General features: G+C 35.3%; 1 protein-coding gene across 8 annotated transcripts in view; it reads left to right on the top strand.

Annotated features, from left to right (window-relative positions):
• The window catches only part of ZNF521 (zinc finger protein 521), a 378,383-nt gene that overhangs the window by 944 nt on the left and 366,239 nt on the right, over window positions 1-11,200 (top strand). For 2 of the 8 annotated variants that reach the window (XM_070747656.1, XM_070747657.1), the window contains exon 1: window positions 234-370. The exons of 3 other annotated variants lie outside the window; for them this stretch is intronic. In XM_070747656.1, coding sequence (XP_070603757.1) covers window positions 331-370 — 40 coding nt within the window. In that variant the 5' untranslated portion in view covers window positions 234-330. Of the gene's footprint in view, window positions 371-10,327; window positions 10,385-11,200 lie in introns of those variants that run through there. 3 more of the 8 variants (XM_070747654.1, XM_070747655.1, XM_070747662.1) reach the window with 3 other exon arrangements.

The raw sequence follows: 11,200 nt of genomic DNA, 5'->3' as shown, positions 1-11,200 counted from the left end.
CCTAGTGAAGATTTTTAGTGGCTATCGGCATTTCCCCCCTTCTTTTTGTTGGGCATTTTGCGAACATTTTCCTTGGTGCCTTTTTGGGTGGGGGGGTTCCTAAAAGGGGGGTTGGAGGGGGGGTCTGAAGATTTAAAGCTTGGAAAGTTTTCGTGCAGCTGCTGGAGCAAAGCTCTGAGCCCCCCAAGCTAGCCGCCAGTAGGGAGAGAGAGGGAGGGAGAAAGAGGTGGCGGAGGAGAGAAAGTCTTTCCAGGGTTCTCATCGGTTGTAAGAAAAGTGTAGTTTCTTAGCGGGCTGACATTGAAACAACTTCAGCTGTTTACTTTTAGGATGTCTCGTCGCAAGCAAGCTAAACCAAGAGCACTCAAAGGTAAGGACGGACCCCCCCCCCCTTCTCACTGTCCTCCCTCCTTCTCTCCTCCCCTCCTCCCCTTAAATGCCACTGTTTGTAGCTACAGCCAGGCTGGGCTACGAGATCTGGCGTATGTGTGTATGTCTGTTTGAGAGTCTGATCCGAGTGAATCCGAGATTTCTTTTTATTTTATCCCTGGTCTAGAGCGAAGCAAAGAATTGCATGCGAAGGGGATGGGGGTGGGGGGGAATAGACGCGCGGACACACACACACACACACACACACTCTCTCTCTCACACACACACACATACACACGAACTAGGTGGGAACTGGGAGAAAGAAAGTCGTCTCCCAATCTAGGATCCTCCGACCGTCTCCGTTTTTCCTCATCTGACTAGTGGGAAAAGTTCTTGGGTGTGAAAAGAGCCGTTTCTTACATTTCGTTCCTTGCCTTTCTTCAAGCGCCCTGTATATTTTCGGGCTTCCCAGCCTCCCATCCCTGGTTTCCCGTATCACCCCCCACCCACCCAAAAAAGAGACTTCAGGAATACTTGGAAGAAGATGGGGTGGGTAGCGTGCCCAACATTCATCCTTCCAATCTGTCCCAAGAACTGACTGCTTGTTATATGCGGTGCTCTATAGTTTAGTGTGTGTGTGTGTTTTCCCCCTTTATTGTATCTTATTTCTTTCCGAATAGCGGATTTTCCCAGTTTCTTTTATCACTGGAGAGTTGATCCCATAAACTTTTTTTAAAAAATAAGCCTTTTGTTTTAAGAAAGGGGGGTGGGAGAAACCCGATGCCATTTGTGTTGATTTTAGTTGGAGAAGGAAGTTTTTTTTTAAAAAAAAAAAATTAAAAAGCCCCCAAACAACCCAGAAGTGGGTGGGATTTGCTGGGATTTACTGAGGATGGGGAGAGGGGGGGGAGAAAGAGGAGAAGAGGAGGAGAAATAGAAATTGAAGTTAATATTGATCCGGAGGTTGGTGGAGCTGCCTGGCGCTGTGTCCAGGAATGTTGTGGTGGCGGGTGAAACCTCTTTCCTTCTCCTCCTCCCCTTCTTTTTTTGGAGAAGGGGGGAAAGGAGGGAGGGGTCGGGGAGAAGTGGGGGTGGGCTGATATTTGAGAGCTAGACTTGAGGGGTGCTGTGTGTGTGTGTGTGTGTGTGTGAGAGAGAGAGAGAAGAAATGCAAAATGGGCAGGAGCCTCAACCTTAAGGAGAATTTTTTTAACCTACAGCAATGGGCAAAAAACCCTGAAGGGGAGGACAAAGGGTGCCTTGTGAGAGAATGTGGCGGCCCACAGGAATGTCCTGGGGAGATTCGGTCTGCCTTGCCTCCCTCCCTCCCTCTTTTGGCCCAGAGGTCTTGACAAACTGGCCTCCCACAGTCACTTTTCACTCTTCCATCGCCTTTCCCTCTGGTGGATGCTGCCAGCAGAAGCCTCTGCAGTCTCCCTCTCAGATCCCCCCCCCTTTTGTATGTTGCAAATGCTCAGATTGATCTTTCCGGTTTTGACTTTTTTTCTTCCTGTCCTGCCGCTTTCTCTGACCATCCCTGGCCAAATTCATCGTGAACCTCACAAGGATGCAGATAGTTTTGCTTTTCTTCCAAAACTAGTTTTTCCACTGTAACTCCCTCTTTTTCCTTTTTTTAAATTTTAAAAAAGGGAGAACTCAGTCTAGTTTTATACATAACCTGGTCTTGGGAAAGAAAAAGTTGCTCTTTTCCTGTTGCTGGAATTAATTACATGCTATAGGATAATGAAGTTAGAGGTTATTTTCTCTATCTGGTCCTGGATAAATAGAGGGAGATTTTCATAGTGAAATAAGAGCTAGGGACTAAATGTTTCACATGTCCCAATGAGACATAGACTGGGTGAAGAAACAGTGTTGGAAGTTTGGGGAAAGTTGGTTTATGAATCAGGACTCCTGAATAAATTTGGAGGCAGCTATATTAATTACAGACTTATTAATCCTGATTTTATATAGCAATCTTTGATAAAGATTACATGGTTGAAGTTAAAATACTATATCGGTAGGAATGATTTCATTGAACAGTCTGTTTAAACATTCAGTTCACCACAATGGATATGTCTGGTAGAATAAAAACTCCAGCTTAAAAAAAAGTTATCTACTGGGTTTTAATAAGGAAGTTAGAGTTATCCTATTGACCATGTCTTTTTTTAAGCCAACCCTCTAAATCTCTCCAGCACACACAATTTAGAACCTTGAATTCATTTGATCTTTCTATAATTTTCATTGACTGAAGGTTACATACTTCAAGTATGCTTTATAGTCTGACAGCACAATTTGATGTTCTTCAGCTGTCTTTCAAAATTATTTTACATTGGGAATTGTGTTGATTGTGCATATGCTTATTTCCAATAGCTTCTCTAAAGAGGAATAATTTATATGCCTTCAGGATTTTATGGCCAATAAAACTGATTATATTTGTGGGAAGATGTTAAAAGAAATTGGCCTGAACAAAAACCCTTCTATCATTGGATCTATGAATGTTATTTTTCCAAAGTTGTTACAAAATACAAAGTACAAAAATATAAAATACTATAAATAGGTTCCATTTTCTGTGTGAATGTATAACATAGGTTTTGATCTGTACCTACTGTACATAGGAGCAAAGAGCAATATTCCAGTGTTGGAAATACTGTCATTGACAGTAACTATTGACCTAAACAATTAGCTATTTAAATGCAGCACTTAAAACATTCCAAGACATTACTTTGTTCATTAGTCTCATTAGTCATAATACATGCTAATGCCATCTGATGTATCATAACTGATGCAATATTTAGAACATTGCTTTATAAGTTATTCTAAAATCTTTTCTCTGTGCAGCTTTATTTTAAACCCCCTCCCACTTCCCCCCAAATTAAGTTGATGTTCATCTGGTTGATATTATTTGAAAAAACTATATAGTAAGGGTTTGGTATGCTGAAGTTGTTCCAAAGTTTACTTATTCCGCAACCCACTAATCTTTTTTCAGTTAAGTAATATATTCAAGAAGAATAAATATTTCTCATACTATAGTGTAGACAATTCTAGACAATTTGTTAACTGTGACAGTCCTTTCTATTTCAATATTAGTTGTATCTCTGTTTTGAACTGCAGTCTTAGTTTTTTCTTTCTTTCTTTAAAATGATTAATGCACAAATCATTTAAAGATAAGCAGAACTGTTGATTAAAAATGCAGTTGCAAACTTTCAGGGCCAAGATATATTTTAAAAGCTCTCCTAAATCTCTGTGTGCTGACATTGAATCAACAAACCTACTCTATTAAGTGGGAATTAGTCTCAACTGCCTTCCCTTTGCTGAAAAAGAATTAGGAGAAACATATTTTTTTCTATGGGTACCTATCTAATAATTTCATAAAATAATTATGGAATAAACACCTTCTGGATTGCTGATCAATTTGTTATCATCCTATAAGAGAAGAAAACATTTTTTTACCATTGATCATTTTATGCTTTTGATTAAAAGTTGGCTTCTCAGCACATGCTTTAAAAACTTAATTAACCACTTTTATTACAAAAGTAATTTATTTTGCGTAGTTTTTTTTAATGAAAATCTTGTCTGTGAATTAAAATCTGCACTTGAAAATGATAGCCACTATAAAAATAAGAATGGAATGCTAATAAATTGTGCAAAGGTACTCAGGTACTGATGAGGAACTGTTTTCAATAATCTCAGTAACAAATGTTTAAAACCCAGTTATTTAACTTTAAAAGACCAGCATCTACAGGTTGTTTTTATATACACTATAAAACATGACATTTGCAAGGTTGAGTTTGTTCCCCTGACTAGAAAAGGAAAATATGTTCTACAGTATATTTATTAGAAGAAAAGCTAGCTTCACATGTCACAGTTTAAAAGTTGTCTCCTATCGAACTATTTATTAAAAAATAAAGAATGAAAAAACTGAGCTGTCACTTATATATTAAGGATATTTACAGCAACAAAAGGTCAAGGTAGGCCATTGTGCATATACAGAATTATTGTTACATTTTCCTAAGCAACAGAGGAAAGGAAGATAAAATATGTTATATCTTTACATTGGCTTCTGGAAAGAATATGATGGTTTTGTAGTTTGGCATCTTCTATGCACTCTGTTACTATTTTTCTTATTCATTTATTTTTATCATTAAGTATCTTTATTAAAATACAAAATTATTATTTTCCGTCAGATGCCAATGATTGTTTCCCTTCTATGTGTAAATGGGTATCTGATACAAGATAAAGGACGATAGTAGTAGTTCACAATGAATACTGATCTTGATGATGGTTTTAAAAGATATTTCTTTGAATGTTCAGGAAAATGTTACCTGTAAACCTGTAAGGAAATATGACCAGAATGACCATATAAATATAACTTTTAGCCATCTTAGAATATATTCAATGTGCCACAGCATTCATGGAGGAAATTATGAGGATTAAATTATCCATGTCAGGGATATTAGTAAGACACACATTTTTAAGGAACTGTCCATATAATTTTAATATCCCTTACAAAGTATTTTCATTATGTTGACCTAGACACAGTTTCAAAAACAACATTACTATATTTGCCTATTCTGGAATAAGATCTTCTGATTTCAATATTATTTTCATGCAGGTAAGCGTGTGTAGGATTACAGCTTTCATTTGTAGATTTTTCCGATTTTCAGCAAGAGAAACTGCATTTTTATCACTTGACTATGCTCAACTTGATTGAGGTATCATGAATGACTATAATGATACATATTAAAGTCCAAACATGCTTTAGGATGAACTTTCTGATATAATGGCTGTATCTTCTTAACTTTCTGAATGTTTGGAAATCTAGAAAAAACATATCCAATTTACCATTTCAGATACATCATATCAACACATCACTTCTGTCACATTTTAGAGACCTAAATATGTTTGCAAAGAAAAGCACAGATATTGTTACAATATTGAGAATTACAATTTAGCAACAGTGCCTCACAGAGTGAATGGAATTCAATGAATATTTCATATTTCTTCATGCTATTTTTTTTCTTTTTCAATCATTACACAGACAGCAGCTTAGAAATCATTAGATTTTGTAATTTATAGCATTGCATAAACTGTTTAAGAAAAATAATGATATCCATATTCATCTGGTATGATTTCCATGACTTCTGTTTTCATTTGTTCTTATTCTAAAATATTTTTTCCTGAAAATATCCTATTTCAAAGCACTGTAGCATTAGTCTTAAAAGGGAGGGAGAAATAATTAATACAATTTCACTTGGCTTGTAAACTAGAAATTGGAAGAAGACTGCTACCTTGCTTTGGTCTAACATTATAGGCAAACTTGAAAATTTGTACAAGAAATCACATTTAAACACTAAAATTAAAATATCCTTAGAATTCAGGAAAGTATGGTTGGTTACTTGTTTACATTTTCCTTGGTCATAAAGCATAAGTTTATCTATTTTGATATGATGTGTATATGCACATATGTCCATCTGTATGGATGGATTGATGAATCGATATATGGATGGATGGATGGATAGATGGATAGACAGACAGACAGACAGACTGAACTATTGGTATTACTGCTTGATCCCAAAGCTTTGTCAAACTGCAATAGTATATTGAATGTTATGTAACTATAACTATTTGCTAATGAGGCAAGTTTTATTATATTGAATATGAAAGTTAGAATACACTGATACTAAAGCAAAATCCCATCATTTGGTGAGAAATTTCCTTATTTATTATTTGGTTGTTATTATACATTTAGATGCTGACACCCCTGGTATGATTCACTTTGGATCAGGATATGTTAAGTGGGATATAGAACCATTGAAATATTAGATACTTTGGCTTCAAGCTAGTTAAAATGCACATTTTATCTGAGTCATTTTTTACACTTTTCCTACAAGTAATAATTCCATTGCTTTTAAGTAGGGTTTGTATTTCAGGGTGACTACCACATTTTGCCATTTTACTGATTGTAGTAAAGTTAACTTACACTGGTTTTCTACTCAATGCCACAAGATTCAGTATGGCTTTAACTGCTATGCTGTTTTGTCAGTATCCTTTGTCATATTTTCTCTAGTTAAAATTCTTTAGACAAATCTATCCTATTCCATTTTCTGAAATAAAGTACCAAAGCAGACATATTAGAAGGAACTAATTTTTATGCTATCGATTATTGAGAAGAATACTACACACACACACACACACACACACACACACACCATATGTATTGATTTGCAATGTTCATTTAAAATTCTTTGCATAGATCTGTACTTTCACGAATTGTGAGAAGTAAAATTTTACACCTTACAAATGATACAAATGGTACAAATGTCATGTTATACTACTCAGATTTATGGCATCTTTGTGTTTTGACAAATTATAAAGTTATAAATATGAATATGGTAATAATTAATAGGAAAATTAAGCCACTATTTGATTCCAATATATTTTTGGATTGAGCATTTTTCAGTATATATTATATATTGGAAAGGCGTTCTGAAACTATGAATGCTTCAGTGCATGATTTCAAACATTGTCTTTCAATTTTTGTGTGTGGAGTGTTACACCTTTTTATCAAATGCCCCATTGGAAAGAAAATGTGGGCTCCTATTCCATTCCCCCACCCCACTTCCTTTGGAGCTACCAGCGGCTTAGTCAGGATTTGGATGCCTTATTTTTTCTTGAATCTATGCTGAAAATTTGTACGTATAGCATTTAGTATAAAGGACTGAAATTCAAGAATTATAATTTCTTTTTAAGTTCCCTCCTTTTCATAAATAAATACTAGAGAGATATATTAGGAATAGTTTATGTGAACAAGAATGAATAGGTTTAAATAAAAATCCAGACCTTAGAAACATGGCTACAGTTGTGAGTTTGCACAAATGCAAGAACAAAATCTTCTTCTAATTTTGGGCAAGCATTGGTATTACTTTTCATTGCAACACTAAGTAATTATGCTAGTTTAGTAATTATTAGAGATGAAAGAGCCTCTGTAAGATGTGAATCCTAAACTTCAGTAGCTTTACTTTCAGATAGAATAATGATCAAGCAATAGTTAGCCATATGCCTGGGGATTATGTTGTACCAAATAAACAAGGGAAAACAAAAAAAGAAACTTGATCTAAATTTTTGGAGTATCTTTCTTATTAAACATTCACCTGCATTATCCAGTTTCCCTATGTTTCATAAAAAAAAAAAAGGCGATTTTGTGCTTAACTGTGATAGACAATTCAAGTTCTTTTGGATTGATGCATACAACCCAAATTATGCCATAACACAACCACATGCATCCACTTCAGAGGTTGTCAGAAGTTTGTTTAATATTATTTTTTTTACATTTTTCCAGTGGTAGGCTGCATCACCCTTACCAATAGTTAGCCTGGTGCTACTGAATAGATCAGAACTTTAAAAGTTCTAAAATATGACGTTCTTTTCCATTGTTAGAGGATACCGGTCAATATAAAATTAAAGATAATTTCATTTATTTTTAACAGAACAAAAACTGATGTATATCAGCTAACTAGACTATTTTTTAACCTACTTCAAGTACTTACAGACTAGCTGGCAGTGATCTCTAAGAGTCTTAGGGTGTGACTTCTACCTCTTCTTCTGTTTGATTCTTTCAGATGAGAAATGAACAACATGTAGATCTTGTTAGGCATGCTGCTTAGGGCTGATGGGAATTGGAGTTCAGTCTATTGCATTACAATTCCCCATGTGTTGCGCTTATGCTTAAATTCCACCTACCATCAGGCCATCACTTGCAGTATTCAGCATTGAGGGGATATGAATCAAGTCAACCCCTTATAGATATTAAGTAGACTTAGAAAGTCCTAAAAGGTTTGTAAGATAGGCAGATACACATCTTGATTTTAAAATGTTTGTTCATTCATTGTTAAAAACAATAATCTCTTCAAACAGGAGCTAAGGTAATTAATGTAATGGGGTTCCCCTCCAAAAGAAATTACTTTTCAAACATCGCTTATGATTACTGAAAAAATTAATATGTTTTATTTAGGTTAAATAAGAGTAACAAATTAGATGCAACTTGGTAGTCAAGATGTCTCCTCAAATAAAAAAAATCAAAGCATTTATTTCTAAATGAAATTTAAAATTATTTGATGAAAATGAAGAGGTAGTTGCCTGGTATTTCATCTTTTCTTAATTTCTGTAAACACCCATGATCTGTTGGGAAGACAGATCAAATCAAATAATTGCCTTAGGATTCTTCTACAACAATGGTAATCAATTTAATGCCTTTCAGGTGTTGAAACCTTGGGGATTATAATCTCTAGAGGGTAGGTAAGGGAAGGTTGCCCTATATTTTCACAAGACCAAAACTCAAAAGCTGGATAGGTTCTTATCATTACATAATTTATATAGCAATTAATTGTTAGTCTGGCCTTATTTGTAATCATTTGACTGATTACTGTGTAGTTTTCAATTTTATTTTATTTTCGTATTTTTTATTCATTTTTATTATTCACATACTCTCACACACACAGACACACATACATATACACACGCCTGCTTGTCATACTGTGCGTAGTTATACTTTGTTAAATATATTTCACAATCGGGTTTAATATAGCCTATTATTTGAACATTATATTTTTCATTATTTAAGATACTAAGTTTTGAATTGCTGCTAGTTGTTATTTGATTTTTTAAAAATTAATTGATTTGAATAATTGGTTTATGTTGAAAGTTTGAATTTCATGTGTGTGTGTGTATATAGCATATTTCTTGATAATGAAAACGAAGAGAGTCTCTATGTGCGTGTGTGAGAGAGAGAAAGAGAGAGAGAGAGAAGGGGGAATATATGTTTTTCTGTCGGAAAAATATGTGAGATATATATATATATATAAATAAAAGAAATGGGTATATGAGTTGAAGATTGGAGAGAAAAAAGAAAAACAATGAAGCGACACACTAAAGAATAATTATAAAAGATAATGGGTTAAAGAAACAATAAAAGCATTAGCCTTCTGGAAAGAGAACAATTTTGTTCTTCTTCCGATCCTACCTAAGTAACTGTTCAGTATAGCCAATAGCCTTTGATAACTTCATCAAACATACATTTATGCCAATGTTTTTCTCAAATAATAACATAAGAGAAAATTCTTCTATGTATATATATATACACACACACACACAGATATGAGATCTTTGGGAACTGTTTAGGCCTCTGAACTGAGAAAGGTGGTAGTTGGAACCAGGCCTTTTGAGATTTTGTCAGGCCTTATTATCCTATATTCCTGATTTTTCCTGCTGATATTTATTCTTTTAATATTAATATCTTCAAACTAATTATTAGCACACTATCATAAGCAATCTGAGTTGCCAGAGTTGATCACGGAGTTTGTATTGGAAATCCTGGCAAGAATATTTAAGGGCTGGGCAATTAATTTTCTCAAGGGACCACATGAGGAATTGTTGTGGAGGGCTGAACCAATAGCTCCCAGCTGCACTCTTCCTACCCACAAGGTATTGCTTTGGCTGAGGAAGCACTTTTTCTTCTCAAGCTCCTGGGGTCACCAGCTGACTAAAGGAGCACAAGGCAACTCTGCACAGCCGGACTTGACTCAGTTCTCACACCCTCTATGGTGGGCTTATTTATATTTGAGTCCCAGTTTCCAACTGACCTCACTTGGGTTAGGCAGTGGCAGCCAAAGGTCTGGATATAGCCATAAAATACTTAGGTCTGGATTTGAGTGTCTTGGGAGCTCATAGCAATATGACAACTGTGGACGTATCCAATGCATACCATGTGGAAAACCAGTGCTTCATTTGATAATTTGTTCTGAGCAGGAAGGCATAACTTTGAGTGGTTTCCAGATTGTCATTAGTAGATCTTCATCTGGTTCGTTGGATTCAAAGACGACTTGAAAGGTTTTGGAGTTGGCTGCACCAGTGATTTCTCAATATCTGGAACAGGGAGGATGATCAACACATTTCCTTTTAAGTGCCATTTTTTCCTGCAACTGATACTCAGATGAACTGCAGGAGGTAAAGCAATGAGGTATGGCTAGATGAATGCCTGGTATTTGATAAAATATAACTTAAAATAAAGGTAGTACATTCTGTACTCCCAAGCTCATGGCCTGCTGAGTTTTAATTGTGAAGGATATGAATCACATCCCACCTCCTATTCTTAGAGGCTTATTACACAGGTGGTATTACAATACTTTTGCTCTGAATTATTGTCCATATTAGTTGACTACTTGTAGCTATGACATTGTTATGTAGAACTTTAGTTAATAATAATTGTTAAAAGGGGATGATAATAAAATTTTCCTTTTAAGGAAAACAGAATTGCTCTCTCTTATTAGACCCTTTAGAAGCCTGTCCTGCATCTCTCAGAGGGAGAACTATAAGCCAATTTTTATTCATTCTTGATTGAGTAACGTGATTGAGAATGGCGACTTTTCAACTCAGGCAGAAGGAGATAATGTTGATTCATTTCAAACTGGCTTTAGGATACAGAGTTGACACTCCTTTGGTTGGCCTAAAGGATGGTTTTTGCTGATTGACAGAAGTTTTGTTGCTTTCATTAATATCAACATGGTATCTTTCTGGATTTCATGAGAGATTTGGGAATGGGTGACATAGCTGTGTAGTAGTTTAATTCTTGTCTCTTAGGTAGATCGCAAATGGTATCTCTTGGAGATAGTTTCTCATAGAAAAAAATAAAGGGAACATTCAAATAACACATCCTAGATCTGAATGAATGAAATATTCTCATTGAATACTTTTCTGTACAAAGTTGAATCAGCATGTGAAATTGATTGTCAATCATGTTGCTTCCTAAGTGGACAGTTTGATTTCACAGAAGTTT

Source organism: Erythrolamprus reginae, chromosome 3, assembly GCF_031021105.1.
Source record: "Erythrolamprus reginae isolate rEryReg1 chromosome 3, rEryReg1.hap1, whole genome shotgun sequence".
NCBI lineage: Eukaryota > Metazoa > Chordata > Lepidosauria > Squamata > Dipsadidae > Erythrolamprus > Erythrolamprus reginae.
Note: the sequence above shows the minus strand (reverse complement) of the source record. Positions and strands in the feature narration are given on the sequence as shown.